General features: G+C 44.4%; 1 protein-coding gene across 1 annotated transcript in view; it reads left to right on the top strand.

Annotated features, from left to right (window-relative positions):
* Tubgcp3 (tubulin gamma complex associated protein 3) overlaps window positions 1-15502 on the top strand; it is a 72724-nt gene extending 57222 nt beyond the window's left edge. Inside the window, exons 18-22 of the mRNA XM_008848404.2 lie at window positions 5619-5707; window positions 5810-5941; window positions 7819-7959; window positions 13379-13495; window positions 14426-15502. Coding sequence (XP_008846626.1) covers window positions 5619-5707; window positions 5810-5941; window positions 7819-7959; window positions 13379-13495; window positions 14426-14584 — 638 coding nt within the window. The 3' untranslated portion in view covers window positions 14585-15502. The remainder of the gene's footprint in view (window positions 1-5618; window positions 5708-5809; window positions 5942-7818; window positions 7960-13378; window positions 13496-14425) is intronic.
* The last annotated feature ends 3224 nt before the right edge of the window (window positions 15503-18726 follow it).

Here is an 18726-nt window from a genome sequence, read left to right as displayed (position 1 = left end):
CAAGGGTAAGGAACCAGGGAGGTAAACGTAAAGAAAGAATCTGAAAGAGAACAGTAGGAAACAGGTTTTAATAAGGGAGATATGGATAAAAATTGGGTTAGTTTAAGGGAGAGGGGAGGGAAGTGTATACAAGGAACCTAGGGGATAAAGGGAAAGGCGCATAAGAGAGGTAGGACTGTAGGAGAAGCGTCTTATTAAGGGAGAAAGGGGGAAATGGGGGTACCTTAATTGGGGAAACTGTGATGGAGGGGTTAGACAATGCGAGAGATAAATAATGCCTAGCTAGTTTTAAAAACAGGAGGGAATCATATTAGTCCAACAACCTACTGACAAATTATACATACCAGATCAAGAAATATATGTCTAGGCAAGGTTTATCTGAGAATAGTTGGTCTTTGCCCAAGATTTATCTACATGGCACATGGTAATTAAAAGTATCAGACTGGTGGACCTAACTTTCTTAGATGTTTAACAGACATACTTTGAGGCCTATACTGATTTGGTCAGAGGGACATAAAGGACAGTTTTTGCTCCTTGCTCTCCTAGGTCGACTAGTTCCATCTCTCAAAATGTCCTGTAATTGTGGTGGGTCACCTGTCCTCTTGATCAAGTAGGTCATAGAGACCCCACGAGATGGACTTGAACCAGTGTCCAGTCTACAAAGAGAAGGGTCAACACAGAAGATTCATTTCCTCCATGCTTCCAAGTGAAGCCAGCCATGGTCAAGCAGGACCTTTGGCTTATCTTCACATAGGCGGAACTGGTAAAAGAAAGGAGCCAGGGCTTCTCCCAAGCCCATGTGACCCCTGAGGACCAGATCCTCAAACAACCTTAAGAGTAAAAATAAATTGGTTTGATAGCGGCACCCCCAGCTATTCCCCACTGCTTGTCCATCTGGTGAATCTAATCAGCCTATCTAGAGGTCTTTGTTTTAAGAAGGTCAGCTGTTCCTCATCCAGCAGCAATCAGTTATCAGTATTCCTCTAGATAAGATTGGGGTCTGCTGGTCAAAAACAATGAGTCTTTCTGTAAGAAACTGTATTTTTAAAATGAAATGGAGATCTTTTTTAAAGGTTAAAAACTGATTCAATTTTATGTCTTACAGGTCTTATACTGAGTTCAATATTGTATAAGTATTAATTTAACAGTGAACCTAAAAATTTTGTAGCCACTTTTGAAAGAGATGTATCTTTGCTCTGGAAACTGTTATTGAGTATGTTAAAGCTGTAATGAAATGCTTCTAAAAAAAAAAAAGAAAAAGTAAAAAAAAAAATTGAAAAAAAAAGATCCATTTATTTTTACTTTATGTATAGGAATGCTTGCCTCCATGTATGTACACTAGATGTGTATGCCTGGTGTGCACAGAGACATTGGAACTTATAAATGGTTGTGAACCACCTTGTGGGTGATGGGAACTGAGCCCAGGTCCTTTGCAAGTAATGGGTGTTCTTTCTTTTTTTGGTTTCCCATCTTTCCTAGAACTTGCTAATGTAGATCAGGCTGGTCTCATTCTCACAGAGATCTGCCTGCCTCTGCCTCACTAGTGCTGGTATTAAAGGAGTGTGCCACCACCTGGCCCCATAATGGGCATTTTTATCTTTGTGTATAAAACCGTAGGTGTTGGGGTTGGAGAGATGGCTCAATGGTTAAGAACACTAACTGTTCTTGCAGAAGACCCAGATTCGAATCCTAGCACCCACATGGCAGCTAACAACTGTCCATAACTCCAGTTCCAGGGGATCTGATGACTTCTTCTGTCCTCTGCAGACATTGCACAACATGGGTGTATTTACATATATGCAAGCAATACATGGATATACATAAAATTAAAAAGAAAAAAAAAACAAACTATAGGTGTTAACCTAGCAGGGTGTACTTAGTGTTTTTTGGACCTCAGTGCCAGTATTATACCGAGGTGATTCTTACAATTCGTGAATTTTTTTGTGGGCCAAGCAGTAAAACACATTTAAGCATGTATTTTGTGTGTGTTTTCAGGGTACTGGGTAGAGCGTCTCGGGGTATTAAGTACTAGTTGTACTTTGAGCCGTTGAATCGAGTTCACACACCTCAGAGCCTCACAGCAGTCCCCAGTGCAGTATGTTTGTTGACTGCTTGGCCAGGAAGGGTAGCCTTGCAGGGTTATAGGTTTCAGACCTGTCTGGCAGGGCTGTGTCCTGAGTTTCATTTTTCAGGAGGCACTGACCTCACTGTCAGGCCCCATCTTAGAAGAATATTCTTTCACTAGATGAGATGATGGGTTTTTCTAGAAAGAAAAATAAAAAGAATCAGCAGGTTGTAGTGAAGACTGTGAAGGAAGACTCTGTTACTTGTCCTTGTGGCCCTGATCATGGAGGCCTTCTGGGAAGGATGGGAATTTGAGTATGGGGTGAAGGTAAGTGCAGATAGCCTGCGTCAGCTCTACAAGTCTAGCTCTCTCACGCTCTAAGGCAGTACTTTTGAAGGTCTGCTGGCTCCAGTGGTTGATGAACAGACATGCTGCTCCCATGAACAGGAAGCATACTGCCTATTGGGAGACATACCTTGGGGAGGCACCTTAACACAAGGGGGTAGAAGGAAGGAGGCCTATGACAGATGGGATGAGAGAAAGCTTCCCACTGTACCTCAGCACATGGGGGAGGGTAGAAGGAAGGAAACCTGTGACAGATGGGATTAGAGAAGGCCTCCCTACTGTACCTCGGCACATGAGTAAGATAGAAGGGGTTTTGTGTTGTTCCCTGACACATGGGGTAGCTTAGTGACACTCTAGGTGCAGATGATGAGTGTGCAGCACTCTGGACAGGGTGGCACGGTCTGGTTTCAGCATGGACTCAGTGCACTAGCGTGGGGTAGCTAAAGGAGGTCATGGCTGAGGTGCAGAGATGATTGGCTTTGGAGGAGATGGACTAAGATGCAGAAGGGGGGCTGAGGAGAGAGAGGATGGACTGCAGTTAGAGGAGGAGCATAGACTGAAGTGCAGTGTAGAATTGGGTGCAGAGCTATTGGAAGAAGGCACAGCATCTCTCATCTCATGGCTGCTTTGCTTCCTGCACATGAGAATTTGATGTCAAGCAGTGGAATTGTGGCTGATAATAGCTAAGAGGATGTTTCAGAGTAAGAGAGCCAAAGGGCATCTGCTGCTTGGAGGCCCATCCACGGCAGAGTATCAGGAGATTTGGTTGCACAGTGGTGATGCTTTTTTCATATGTGTATGGTGGTGGCAGCGTGGTGTTTGTGACTCAGTTGCTGTTGTTTAGACCAGACTGTCCTTGAACTTGGGGGCGATCCTGCAGCCCCTGCCTGCCAAGTGCTGGCTTACAAGTGTATGCTACCATACTGGACTCAATTTCTTTTTTGTTTCCAAATGTGGCAACATTAAGGAATCTAATATTCATCAGTAGTAGACAAATTGTGCATTCAGGAACTTCAGAGATTGTAACAATGTGGCTTAATCACCTTTCTCAAACTCTTCCAGAGTTACTAAAAGCCAGAGAAAAATCTCTGGCTCAAAAGTGAATGTGAAAAATATTAGCAGAAATAGGTACTACTGAAAACCTGCATGGTGAGGAAAGAGTTGAATTGATTGCTAGTTTGATGCCACAGTGTCTGTGGAGACCTGGAACAGACCGGAAAGAACAGTACAGAGTATTTTCCTGAGATGCATTTCACAGAGCTGCCTGGAAGGTGACTAGGAACAAGCCCTTGTCTGTGGAGGCTGGGAAGGAAGGGTGTAGTGGTGCTTAATGTGTGCATGTGTGTGTAGCAGTGCACTTCAGACATGGGTTTGTTGTGACCCAGGGTTTAAGTCAGAGAAGTTAGAGGTGTGGGAGAGTCCTGAGCAAGGACAGTAGTAGACAGTGGGCTGTTTCTCACAGTGAAATTATACAGCACAAGAAAGTCCTCCACAAATGATGCCCTCTGTTTCAGTGACTGCCATACCACAGGGACATCAAATTGAGTGAAAGATCGTGAGAAGCAGTGAGTGTGCCCCAAGTGCATGTGGGGTGTTTTAGTGTGTACAGCTGTGCTCCAGGGAATACCCCCGAACATTCACCATCCAGTAGCTTTGGTAGGAGATGCGCAGTTCTTGCCTACTCAAAACCCAGAGTAGATTTGCAGAGGGAGATCTTTCTTGAGGCTTACTGAGCTATGCACAGCTCAGCATCCCTCAGACAGCACATTACCCTCAACTTGGAAACTGAAGTCTAATTGAATAGGCCTGGATGGTTAGATAGCCTAGCGTTAGCAGAGAAAAGCACATTCTTCACTCCAGGTCTTCAAGTGAACTGGGAGGTGAGTCTGCTCGTCTGATGCGTGTTTACCCTTGTGGGACTTTTCCTAGGGAGATGTAAACAGATAAGACCAGCTACAGACTAAAGTAACAGTTCTACCAAAGTGCAAAACGATGAGTTTATTGGCGTTACTTATGGGAGTATTGGTGAGGGGTTACTCAGGAGCATGGGTGACTCAAGGGCAGCTGCCTCTCTGAAAAAGCCCAGGCCAGCCTTGGGCGACAACTCACAAAAGCTGCGTTCCTGGAACTCTCTACATCGCCTACAGACTTGCAGGCAGCTTGAAAGTTTGGAGTCTGCTCTCCCCTGCAGTTGTTGACTGCTCATATGGCCTTGGAGGAGCTTGTGAATCCTGGCCTGTGCTTTCATCTTTCTAGACTGGGGTTTTTGTTTATGCCCCAGTCTCCTGAGCCTCCTCCATCCCCAGGAGGGGTGATTTCAATTCAGAGGAAATTGCTACACAGCAACTATATACATAATTATGGATTCCAAATGGGGGGAGGAGGGGATACCTGTTCCTCGCATGGTGGATGGACCAGTTACAGAGAATCCATAAAATAAAGCTTATTTTTATGCATGACGTTCATCTTTATAAAATAAAGCTTTGGCCAGGTGTGATGGTACATGCCTTGAGGTCTCAGTACTTGGGACGCAGAAGCAGGTGAATCTCTGTGATTCACCTGGGGCTACAGGAAGACCCTTTTCAAAAACAAATAAGTAGTTAAAAAACAAAACTTTTATGCTTGGCAGTGTGTGTGGTGTGAGTGCGGCCCGTGTGCACCCGAGCCTGCATGGAGACCAGAGGAAGAGGTCCTCTTCTGTTACTCTGTGCCTTCCTCCCTTGAGATGAGATACACTCTCTCCTTGAATCTCAAGATCACTGTTTTTCAGCTAGGCTGGTGACCATCAGGCCCAGTGATCCTTGTCTCTGCCTCTCTAGCTCTGGGGTTATAGATGGGCACAACCATGTCCAACTCCTTTTTATGAGTACTGGGGATATGAATTCAGGCTTGAATGCTTGTAAAGCAAGTGCTCTTGCACTGAGCCATATTCCCAAGCCCTGTTCTTATCTTTTAAACAATTGTATGTTGCTTTATGCTCTTCCTCCCCAGGGCTTTATCTTTATAATATGTGCCTCCTTGATTTTGGTTAGCCAGGTTCTTTTTTAAGTAAAGTGCAGGGGAGTTGGTGGAGAGCTTATCTCCTGCTCAAGGGTCTGGAATAAAGCTTGTGACTGTTAGAGGTAGATGATGACAGGTAGAGAAGTGAGAGGTCTGTACTTTCACCTAATGGCTCCCCTCCACTGATGACACCTTTGCTCTCTTGCAGAGTTCTCTGGGGTCTTGCATCAGTGTCACATCCTGGCCTCTGAGATGGTGCACTTCATTCACCAGATGCAATATTACATCACCTTTGAGGTACACTGACCTTTCTGTCCTGTTGAGTGTAGTTGAGCAGTGTGAAAGATGCTTCCTGGGGAAGAACACAGCCCCTCCAAAAGTCTCAAATTGTTGTTTCAGGTGCTTGAGTGTTCTTGGGATGAGCTTTGGAACAGAGTCCAGCAGGCCCAGGACTTAGACCACATCATTGCAGCTCATGAAGCATTCCTGGATACCATCACCTCCCGCTGTCTCCTAGACAGTGACTCCAGGGTAAGGCTCCCTCCTGCAAGCCAAGACTGAAATTGGAAGCTTCTCTTCTTGGGTCCCCATCAAACTGAACAGTTTGAAAATTGCCAGGTGCAGCCACATTGGTGATAATTGAGGCAGGCTTCTCAAGTTTGATGTTTGGGGTACTTTTGAATGGGGTACTTGTGAAATAAGAATGAGCTCTTAACATGCCTCACATGTATGTGAACATGGTGGCGAGCAATGGTGTGTACCTTTACAGAGTTTAGAAGAGAGTTTGTCAAAGATGTTGTATGATGTGGCAGGATATAACACCAGACCAAGTGGTGGCAAGTACAAAGGTCCTGAAGAATAGTGTGAAGAAATCCCAATCTTAGACTGCTTCCCTCCTTCCTTGTACTGAGATTCCATCCTAGGGCCTTTGTGTCCTAGACAAGTGCTCTACTACTGAGCCATACCTCATCCTGCTTTTTCATTTTTGTAGTCTAGCCGGGCATGGTGGCGCACACCTTTAATCCCAGCACTTGGGAGGCAGAGGCAGGCAGATCTGGGCCAGCCTGGTCTACATAGTGAGTTCCAGGCTAGCTGGGGCTACAGGAAGACCCTGTCTCAAAAAGACCAAAAAAATCATTTTCATAGTCTAGGGATAATGGTATTTTCTCCTTTAACCTTCATGAAGTACATGACTAGGTACATTTGATGACTTAAGTGCGTATAAGTGAGCCATAAGCATTCCCATGGCCTCAGGTTTTCTGCTAGTGTTTTTTTCCTGTAGCTCCCCTATTCTGGGACATATCAGCAGTGTAGTGCACAGCACTTGCTGTTGCTACAGTCTTTCAGCTCATTTTTGTGACTATAACTGAGTACCCAAGCCTGGGTGATTTAAAAAAAAAATAGACGGGGACTGGGGAGATAGCTGAGCAGTTAAGAACCCTGGTTGTTCTTGCAGAAGACCTGGGTTTGAATCTCAGCACCCACATGGCAACTAACAACTGTCCGTAACTCCAGTCCCAGGGGATCCGACAGCCTCTTCTGACCTCTGCAGGCATTGCACGACACGGGTGCATTTACCTGCACGCAGGCAATACACACATAAACATAAATTAAAAATAATAAAATATTTTTTTAAAATAGAGATTTATTTTGACTCATCGTCCTGGAGGCTGGAAGTCAGAATTACGGCTCCAGCATCTGCTTAGCTTCTGGTGAGGAATTGTGCAGCATCATAACTTGGCTGCAAAGCTGAAGGGCAGTGTGCCTGTGTGCGGGAGTGGTGCACATGATCAGTGTGTTGTGTCCTGGCCATGCAGGAGAGCAGAGCAAGTGGACGGCCTGCTTTAGGACAACTCAGTCCTGGGAGAGTGTACCAGCTACTAGAGAGCAGAGTTTTCCTTTTGTGAGGGTGGAGGCCTTGTGACCCAATTGCTCTCTAGTCCCCACTCCTCCAACATAGTTAACACTGGGGACGAAATTTCCGAATTCTGAGGAGACGAAGTGCCCCCAAACCACAAGTATAGTACCTTTTTACCCTTTTCTGATTAGAATGTTCCTGTTCATTTAAAAAATGGCTGTCTTTTCAGGTGCTTTTTTTTTTTTTTACTTTTATCTGCTTTTATTTTATGCTCAGTTTATTCTCATGCCGTAAGTTTTTGTTTCTTTAGTTTCTTCTGGGATGTCTTTTTCTTTTGTGTACCTTCCTCTTCAGGCTTAGGAACAATGTGTTCCTTTTCAGTGAGGATCATTTCGATATGGCAGGGGGAGCTCATGTGTGGGTTAATACAACTGTAAGCTCTGTAAGTTCTGTGGTACATCTTGGGCGATTTGTTCACCTGGATATGCTTAATGACCAGAGAGTCTACGTATGGACCCTTAAGTTCAGCATTACTTTCTGCATTTTTCAGGTACTTTTAAACCAACTTAGAGCTGTGTTTGATCAAATTATTGAGCTTCAGAATGCTCAAGATGCCATCTACAGAGCTGCTCTGGAAGAATTACAGAGGCGACTACAGTTTGAAGAGAAGAAGAAACAGCATGAGGTCGAGGTATGGCTTTTACACCAGCACTTTATCAGCTCTTGCCAGTTACCACAGGCGGTGGCCAAGTGCTTTCCTGCTGCAGCTCCATACTCTCCAGGGCTATGTTGCACGTTTACTTTGGGGTCCCAGGCTTCTAAGGTCAAAGGTCCATTGGCTGTCGCCATCACGTGTTAGAACATAAAGGATAACAGTGTTCTCAGGGTCCCAAGTGCAGTTCACGTGTCACCGTCTGTTCTGGCTAGCCCTGCTATGTCACTCTGACTTGAAGCTCAGGGATCAGACTCAAGTGACTGTGACTCATTTCACAGATGTAAGAGCCAGATAGATCTCTTCAGGATAGTTCAGTGAGGTTGTCAGTATGTGTTCTCAGTGGCCTAGAATTCAGGAGATTCCTCAGATAAGTTTGGCTGAGCATGGAGTTTCTTCTTGCTGTGATCTGCTCTGTCTCCTGCTCTTTCTAGATGCGTAGTCTTGGAATGATCAAAGCCAGGTTGTTCAGTCAGTGGTTTGGTTAGTTCCACTATTATTGTTTCGGTGAAGCTATGTGACAGGCCTGGCAGCCCCTTGCACAGGAGCTGAGTGTAGGTGTTTTGGAAGCAAGAGTACATGTCCTTTAGGTGCTGCTGGGTTGTCTCATGGCTATAGACGGGTTTGTGGGTAATTCTGAAGAGCAATGGAGTTTGTGCACATAATCTCCTGATCCATGCTGAGCGGCCCTGTGGTGACTAGGGGACAGACAAGGGGTTTCTAGCTCTAGCTTACTGTCTGTGCTTTTGGTAAAGTTGTCATCTGTGACATGGCTTGTAAAGTTAGTGTGACAGTCTCAGTGCACGTTTTCATAGGCGACAGTACATGGTACTTACCTAGTGTTGAGTTAGTGTAATAAATGTTAACCACTGCCATTCAACTGCCTGTTTTTGGAAGCTGTCCTTCTAGAAAAGTGTTAAACTCTATAAAAACCTATAGAAAACCAGCCTTTAGGAGTTTATCATTCTGGCAGTGACAAGGTGTCTAGTTGTGTGCATGGCAGCGGACCAGCAGCAGCAGAGGGGACACAGCCACATGGCGAGTGCAGGCTTATTTGGTGTGTATCACTCACATGCCCTTCAGAGTCTGGGAAGAGGTGTCAAACTGAAACCACCTGCAAAATCATTTAGATTCAAAAGGTAAAATAGGACTGGAGAGATGGCTCAGTGGTTAAGAACACTGACTATTCTTACAGAAGACCCAGGTTCAAATCCCAGTACCCACATGGCAGCTAACCAGTCTGTAACTCCATTTCCAGGGGATCCGACAGCCTCTTCTGTCCTCCACGGGTGTTGCATGACATGGGTGCACTTACCTACATGCAGGCATAACACTCATACACATAAAATAAAAAATAAAATATTTAAAAAATTTTTTCAAAAGGTAAAATAATTTTTAAGGCTGCCATTTAGATGTAGGGTCCACTGAGTTTGTGAAGAGAGTGAGAATTGACTCCTAAAGGATTTTAGAATCCTGAAGGATGTTGCCGTGGAGGTTGGTTTCCTGGTTCTGTCACGCTGCTGTTAGGCGGAGGAGTCCCAGAGGTCCTTCCTCCTTCAATTCATGGCTCCTCTCTGCTCTCTTCCCACTTTTCTTCTCAAAACCCCTTCAGTTATTATGATATTTCCAATTCAAATTTAGGATTGAAGGGCTTTTACTTCCTTCAGTTTTTAAAAAGTGCATTTTATACATTGACACTCTTGGTTCCTAACATTAGCATACTTAGTTCCTGCTGTCTCTGACACCCACACCTGTGCACACACCCCTGTACTCAGCTGTCTTAGAATAAGATCCTGGTACCATCACCAGAGATAGTTTGGGGGTGGGGCATAAAATCCTCTACTGTTTACACCTCCCCGAGAATCTGCCCCTAGGTAAGTGTGTTCAGATTCCACGTTGTCCTATGCAGGAAGTGGCGACCTCATATGCTGTGCTGTCAGCTTAGGGCAGACAGAGTTGCTTCATTCTTGCTGGTCTGTGTCTTCTCTCTCAAGAAAATGGTTGTGAAGCTCCAGGGTCTTACCAAACTGTGGCTTATCGATGAAAAATATGTTAAAGAATGTTTGAAATTATTCCAATACAGAAATCTTTGTATTGGTCTTACAAAAGTATTGTAACTCACTTTTATAAAGTAAAGGGGAAACAAAAAAATCAGTGAAAATCAAGGAAAATCTGGTTAAAGATTTGTGTGGAAGCATTTTACTCATTGGTGAAATGCTAAGAATATTTTCCACGCCATGGCCTATGTGCTGAGACCCCGCAGCTGAATAGCTGCAGCAGAGACCACATGGCCCCAGACCTTAGAACATTTATGAGAAGGCATGTGGACTTCTGAGAGAAAGCAGAGGTGCTAGCCAGAGGAATGTCTGTACTGGAGAAAGAGTTGACAGAGATCCACCTGTCCAAGTTATAATTCTAGGAGTTTTGATTTCCTTTGTTCTTGGGGTGGAACTTTGTAAATCATTTATGAAATGTAAGTGGGAATAAGGCCTAGTATAAAGACAATTGAAGAGCAGATTTAAGGATATACATTTATAATTGAGATTGTACTCCATTGTCCCCCATTCTCCCGTGTCCTACTGTGTTTCTGGGTTCAACATACTATGTTTCAGAACTCTTTGGGGAGAAAAATTGCATTCTACTCAACATGTGCAGACTTTTTCTTATCGTTTTTCCCTGAAAAATACAGTGTAACTGCTATTTGCATAGCATTAGCACCATATCAGATAGCAAATGATCTAAAGATGGTCTAACACAGGTAGATAGATGACTGTAGTAGCTTTTGCATATAAGGGATATAGATGACTTGACATTTGTGGATTTTTGGGACTCCATCAAAGGTCCTGGAACCAGTCCCCTGAGGATACTGACTTTCTTAGTTTCTTTTCCAGTTGCTGTGACAAAATACCTTGACAAAAGCAACTAGGGGAGAATTGGTTTATTTCAGCTCATGGTTCTGGTTCCAGGTTTACAGCCCTTCACAGTGACTTGAGGGAGCTGGTCACATCACATCCACAGTTAGGAACAAAGAGCAAAGAAAGATGCATGCTTATGTTCAGCTCTCTCTCCTTTTCAGCAGTAATGACCCATCAAACAAAACACGATGCCCATGTTCAGGGTCAGTCTTCCCACCTCAGTTAACCCAATTAAGAGAAGCCCTCACAGTCATGCCCACAGGCCAGCCTAATCTAGACAGTCATTGACACTCTCACAAGTGATTCAAAAGTGTGTCAGCCTGGCACTCTAAATACATCACTTTAAGCCATAACCTTCCACTCTTTGTCCCCCAAATTTTGTATTTATCTTATAATGAAAAATAAAGTCCAACTTTAAAAATTCCCCTAGTCTTTAGAAATTTCAACACTTCGAAAGTCCAGTCTCTAATAAACTGTGAACTCCTATAAAACCTACAAGTTATAAACTTCCGAAATATAATGGCACAAAATAAAAATGTCTGTTTCCAAAACCCCAAATCCAGCAGGGCAAATAACAAATTCTGCAGCTCTTTGTCCATCATCTGAGGCTCATGATGAGACTGGCTGGGCTCCAGAGGGTTCGGTCGGCTCCACTCCTTCAGCTCTGCTCTTGTGGCAACAGCTTCTCTCTTTGGCTTAGGCCAGCTCCACTCCTTCCCATAACCTTCCTTAGCTTATGTCCCCATCTGGGTCCCCAACATTCTGAAGTCTCCATGGCAGCTTAGGCTTCATCTTTACAGCTTTGCTTAATGGCCTCTGAGGGCATCTCTGCAGGGATTCAACCCTGCCACACAGTGCCTGGCCTCAGCTGCTCTCCGTGACCCCTTCATTCTTTCATCTTTCATGCCTTCAAAACCAGCAGCACATAGACACTATCACCAGCTGGAGATGTAGCCTGCACCCGACCCCCAAACTCCCCAAACCTCAGCTGTATCTGTGGACTGACCCTGAGGAAACACTTTGCTGTTGTCCCAGTCAGTTCAGGTGCCAGGTTTCTCTTTAGTGGTGCTGGTCTCTGTAGCAGTTACAGCTGCTTTCCTGTCTGCATTCTCCTCGTTCAGAAACTTCTAGCTTGCCCACACACCTTTCTTTCAAATTAATCTATTATCTTTAAATTCAACTTCACTCAAGTTCTCAGGACACAGACAGAATGAAGCCAGACTCTTGGCCAAAATATCACATGAATAGCCCAAGACCAATTCCCAATACAGCCCTTGTTCTCCTCTGAAACCTCATAAGCCAGGTGTCCACTGTCCACATTTTTCTTAGCTTTACACTCTTCCAAGCTCCCACTACAATGGCCCATGAAGCTTTGCTCCCAGCATTCACTGGCTTTTCTAGCCTAAAGTTCCAAACTCTTCTACATTCCTCCCACAAAACAGATCCAAAGGTCTAGAAGCCACATGGGAAGGGTTTTTTTTTTTGTTTTTTGTTTTTTTTTTTTCCATAGCAATGACACCATTCTTGGTACCAGGTCTTGTCTTACTTTTCTTTTCTATGCTATGATAAAATATCCCAGTTCCTGATATAGTCCTTGTTTCTGTCTGAAACCTCATGAGATGGACCTGGATGGTTGGAGGGTAGTGGGTGCAGTAATCTATTAACTGGTCTAATGGCTAATGAGTGAGGAAAGCACACATGGAAAGTAAGAGAGAAAAAATACCCATGTTGCTTAGGTCTGTGGAAATAAATTGACAGTCATGAAGGAAACTAATCTATGGATTTCCAAGTGGACCCCAGAAGGGAGTGGAAATCCTCAGCCAAATGACAGCTGAGGTTACTGAAGGCTCTGCCAACAGAGAATAACACTGGCCCTGCCCAGAAACCTCCTAGTGGCCAGCTCCATGCTCTGCTCCATAGCCACTCCAAGCCATGGGAGGGGCTATTACCAGACAGTGTGAAGCATCCCATTGCTGATACCGAAACTCAGAACAGATCTGAGTTTTGAATATCAGTGGGAAAAACAGATAAAGTGTCAATGATAAATCCTAGCAGGGGAACAGAGTAACTTACCAAGATCAGGATTTATGAGAGGTCTCACTACTGGAACTTAACCATTCTTCTGCCTCATTCTTCCAAGCATTGGGATTACAGATGTGGACTATCACACATGCCTGACTGAAAATAATGTTTTAAAATAAAGGTGGATGGATATATCTCTAGGAAAAAAATACCTCACTCTAAGCAAAATTGTCAGAAGTGTTTCCTCTAGAGCCAAGGCAGTGCAAAAAGTTGATTAGTTCATTTGTGTCTGTTTTCTGAGTAAGAAGTAAATGCAGAGTGACGAAACAGGACTACCCATTACACTGTTCGTAGTCACAGGAGATTGGTTAGTGGGAATGGATTGCATAGTATAACATAAGATGCTGTTGTTAGAAACAAGGGGCACCTGCAAGTTGAACTTGCTACTTCTAATTTTTCAGGGCCAGTGGGGCGTGACAGCAGCAGAGGAAGAGGAGGAAAACAGGAGAATCCGAGAATTCCAAGACTCTATACCAAAAATGTGCTCACAGTTGAGAATATTGACACATTTCTACCAGGTGTGTATTAAGTACAAGCCACTGCACCCTCTTATGTGACTGGTGGTTGCTTTCAAAGGGTTAGAAATGACCAAGGCAGCTTGGCTCTGCCTTGTCACCTGAGCAGCACCCAGGATAGAGTCTCCAGGGAGCTGGGGCTCCCCTCAGGGCAGCTGTGTAGCCAGGATGGGGCCCTGGGGACCTGTGACATACCCTTGCTGTGGTTGGTGGGGCAGAGTTGCAGGCTTGCTGAGAAACTAAGCCATGAATAGTCACAGTGACTTTGCTGTGTTAACGTTGGAGTAAGCGTGCCACCTACCAGAAAGGCTGCTTTTCACAGTGGTGTGGAGCCGAAGTAAGGGACCTGTTTTTCCTGTCAAATTGCTGATGAAGTGTACATTCCTAAGCCGTATGAGAATGAAAATATAAAACTTTAAGCTATAAATTCATAACAACCAAATCTATTACTTTGTACATGTGCACTGTTCAGTCATAGTTGAACTGCGAATACAAGAGATGTAAAGGTGGATGAAGTGTTTTATTTTCAAAATTTTGATAAGCATTAGAAAGAAGTCAACTTGGATAATGAAATTTCTTTTCTTGCATATTTTTTAGCATGCACTACTGTAGTTATTCTTGTAGAGTGTAAGGGCAGAGGGGATATCAGGTGGTTAGTTGCTTTTATGCTATGTGCACTGACTGTTTGTATCTGTATGAACTGTAGCTCCTGGTGGGAGCTGCAGAGGGGATATCAGGTGGTTAGTTGCTTTTATGCTATGTGCACTGACTGTATCTGTATGAACTGTAGCTCCTGGTGGGAGCGGCACAGGCCAAGCAAATGCCAGAGCTTGATGTGTGCCATTTCTGTTAGAGGCTTGTTGATGTAACAGCATAGGGAGGGGCCATGCATGGCCAGCCTTTCTGACTGACTGTCGTGTGGTTTCATCTTAGGGTGTTGTGCAGCAGTTTCTGGTGTTGCTGACGACCAGCTCTGATGAAAGTCTTCGATTTCTCAGCTTCAGGTTGGACTTCAATGAACATTACAAAGCCAGAGAGCCCAGGCTCCGTGTTTCTCTGGGCACCAGGGGGCGGCGTAGTTCCCACACGTGAAGTGTGGGGGGGTCCTCCCTTGGAGCCTGGGTTATTAGATGCCCACTCAAGCCCAGATGCTCAAGCCCAGACCCTCCAGGCAGCTGGGGAGCTGCAGGAGGCCCCTGTCTGCACACAGGCCACAGTGTTCCAGCACCGTGTCTCATGGAAATAGTCTCGTTACACACTGGATTGAGTGTGATGTCACTAAATTCAACAGGCTGGCTCACCCACTCTTAAGTCTTCATAGTTGAAGGACACTGTGATGTGTCAGGGTGTCCTAAGATCTCCATGGTATAGTGTCACTTAAACAAAACCCTGTTTCTTTTAGCAAAATCTTAGGACAGTGGTGTGTTCAGAAATTAAGATGGCAATGTCATTGCTATTTTTTTAACATCCTCTTAAGAGGCAGCTTTTATTACCATGATCAAGTTAAATTGAAACAGGTCCTTACTAAGAAAATACACCAGAGCAGTTGTTTCGGTTTTAATGTTCTAAAATACTAGCCCGCGTGAGGAAATTATCCGTGTATTCCTTCACACGTTTTTTTCTCTTCTAAAGTTTACATTTTTATATTTGGTTTATTTCAAATAACTTGTTAGAACAGTACAAAAACAGTCGGAGTGATAGGGAACAGAAATGTCCTTAACCAGGGCAGCCCGGCTGAAGGCAGCCAGCTGAACAGTGTGAATATGAGAGAGGCGAAGGCAGATGAAGTGTTTTATTTTCAAAATTCTGGTAAGCATTGGAAAGAAGTTAACTTGGATAATGAAATTTCTTTTTTCCTTGCCTATTTTTTCATTGTGAATATTTATATACTACTGGCCAGATGTTAGAGGGAACTGTTTTTTTGTAAAAATGTCATATCAGGTCACATAAATATGCCTTTTTTATGTTGCATAAGTGAGAAAGTAGAAAATTAAAAACAATTATCTTTCACATGTATCGTTTATTTCTTGAATAGCCTGTGAAGAAACTGTTCATTTCCTGGGTTTGGGGTGGGGATTGGTAGATTTTGGTTTAATGTGCTACAGTGCATGCATGAAGTATATGATTTGTGAAGTCCAGAAATGAGACTGAGTGCCACTTGCAGTTCAGTCGCAGAAGGGTCTCCAGTGCACAATGCTGCATGCTGTCTCTTCTGCCAGCTGATGACACATCTGACTGCCTTTAAAGTTCCAGGGCACCGGAAGGTCCTGGCATCACTGAAATGAACGTTCTTAGTACATAGCTTTCATTTAGTTTTAGCTTAAAGTTGCACAAACTCAAAGCCAGGTGTTCTGGTGTATGCCTGGAACTCAGCACTTGGGGGTGGAGGTAGGAGGAGCAGGAGTTTAAGGTCATCCTTGGCCAAACTGGGAGTTTGAAACCAGCTTGGGCCACATGAGTTCCTGCACCCCCCCCCCCTAAAAAAAGCCCATAAAACCAAAAGTTTGAACCAAGTTTCCCTGTTGCAGGACTTCCCTGAAATCCTGGTATGTGGTCTGTTTCCAAGTGAACTCCCCCAGTGTCTTTGGCCATGGATCCTGCTTTTTGTCTTTTTGTTTTGTTTTGTTTTTTTGAGACAGTCTTACTATGTAGTCCTGACTGGACTGGAACTCCCTGTGCAGGCAGATCTCACAGAGATCCACCTGCCTCGATCTGAGTGCTAGTATTAAAGATAGGCAGGTGTGCGGCCATCCATGTGCCCCCAGGCCTGGCTCCTGCATTGCTCCAGGTTAATCCTCAGCAGAAACCACTCTGGAAAATGCTTGCTGGCTTTAGGGATAAAACTCCATTGGAGCTTGGGAGTCCTTGGCAATCAGGTTAGTCCTGCTATCTGTAGAGAGAAGTCTGAACAGGTCCATCATGCCAAGTGATTGGCCTGGCAGTCTGGGCTGCTGGGGAGCATGTGGCAGCTGGGCAAGATTTCTAGAGACAGAGCCCCACAGGGTCTGGGGCATGCCTCTGCAGAAAGCATCAGTTGGCTCATACACAGTACAGGTGAGAGACCCAGGCTTGGGTGGGTGCCTAATATGTGGTGTGCCTGTAAGGTGTGTGGCCCTGGGCAGCCCACAAACCTCACCTTGTGTAACCCAAACCTTACCTTCCTGAAGTAGAGGATGCCTCTGGCCTGGGTCAAAGGCATGGTATCCTTGTCCTTGGTGGACATTGCCACCTCCCTTACCCTGTGGCCTGGACTACTAGGAGAAAGGAAAGGAAGTGCCAGCTTTCCCTTGCCTGCTCGTCACCAGTGGGTACATGGTATCATGGGTCTCAAGTCACTGTGCAGAAATATGCTCTCAAGACATTAAAACACAAGACCAAAGGGTATAGCCACCATCCAAGTGACACTTGTTAGAAGAGCATTAGACATCATGATCACATAACAGTGAGTCACTTGGGGTCTCAAGGTACTACCTGCTCTGGATGGCCTGGCCTCCCTTGCTTATCACTTCTGGTATGGGTCAGCTGGAGTTCTGGGGCCACCTGACAGCTGGTAATATTGAGACTTTGAGTCATAAGCAGTGACCAGCCAGACCTGTCTGCTCTCCTGACAGCATCCTGTGTGAGCAGCTGGCCCTGACAGCAAACCATGGCTCTGGGTAGTGATTTTATACTAGTGTACTGATAGGGTGTGGAGTGACATGGAGAAACCTAAAGGTTCAGAAATAGCAATTCTTACCTGTGAGATAGAAGGGAAATGATATCAGTGGGTGTCCTTCATCACAGAAGGCAGAGAGCGAGGCGTTCCACATTGGCTGAGCCTGGTCCAGAGTGCCACAAGTGTGTTCAGACTTGGCTTGGTGGCTAGAAAGTGACCTGGCAGATGAAGGTCCAACCAGGTTCTGTAAGTTCCTGCATTTCTCTGAGATACCTAAGTGGGAATTCGAGCATGACCACTTCCAGTTATACCTGAACAGAGCTCAGCTGGGACCACTAGACAAGACACCCAGTTCTGGGGTAGTTTACTTAATATCTGTGTAGCATGTAGTTTACTTGGGTTTCAAACTTGTTGACCTTAATATTTATATAGATGCCTTTACAGTTTTGCTTGCTCTTCCAAATCAGCCTCCTGAGATGAAATTACAGGTATGGACCACCCTGCCGGGCTTCCTGTCTCCCTTAGTGTTACACTACAAGTATGCACCACCACACCAGGCTTCTTGTCATTATCAGTGTTATATTACAGGTTTACACTACCACACCTGGCTCCTTGTTGGTGAATGTCGGTATCATGTTACAGATGTGCACCGTCACACCTGACTCTCTGTTGTCAGTGTTATATTACAGATTTGCACCACGACACCTGACTTTCTTTGTTAATGCTACATACATATTTTTTTCTTTTTTCTTCCTGGTCATATTTTCCAAAGTTTGTTTATGGTTTAGCTTTTCGGTAATTATGTTTCCTGGTATGTTATTTTACTTTATGTAGGTCCTTTTTTGTCTTTATTTATAAATCAATTTCTTACATTTGATACCTTCCTCTTGGTGCAGAGGTTGTTGAGTTGGGTGCCCCCACACTTAGTTTTGTAATCAGCTTTCACTGAGTAATCCTGGGTATAAAACTCACATCACGTTTTTTTATTCAGGTCATTTTCCGCGTTGTTAAATCCTAACTATAATGTAGATTATTTTCTCTTGACACTGGGTATAATTACAATTCACAGTTTCTGGGAAGTTTGCTTTTTTTCTGTAATTTTTTTTAAGATGAAAGAAAATTGCTGAAACATGTTGTGCTATATTATAAAGCTGAAGTCTGTGAAGCATTGTGGTACAGGAACAGCAAGAATCACCTGTGGAACCGAGTAGTGTCTGTGATGCCAGTGTGGCTGGGTCTGCAGGACATGGTAAACGCTCACTGCAGAGACATGTTTGAATAGTCAGGTAAGGTGTTTCGTGTAAAGAGTTTGGGTCAAACTCTTTGGAAAATGTTGAGCTGTAACTCCACAGGGAAAATTCAAATGGGGTAGATAGCTGAAATAAGAAGAAAAAAGCCATTCTAATCACTATGTCAGCATGAGGCAGTGTCTTTGTAGTCCCAGAATTCATAACACTTGGTTAACAGGGCACGGAAAGCTAAATAGTAAAGGTGGATCGTGACAGATCTGACCACATAGATGGAAACTGGTAACTGGTAAGAGGCAGTGTTCATTGCAGGAGTCCAAGAGTTGAGATCT

Source organism: Nannospalax galili, unplaced genomic scaffold, assembly GCF_000622305.1.
Source record: "Nannospalax galili isolate Female #2095 unplaced genomic scaffold, S.galili_v1.0 scaffold744, whole genome shotgun sequence".
Classification (NCBI taxonomy): Eukaryota; Metazoa; Chordata; class Mammalia; order Rodentia; family Spalacidae; genus Nannospalax; species Nannospalax galili.
The sequence above is the reverse complement of the archived record's forward strand: the minus strand, read 5'-3'. Positions and strand labels throughout refer to the sequence as shown.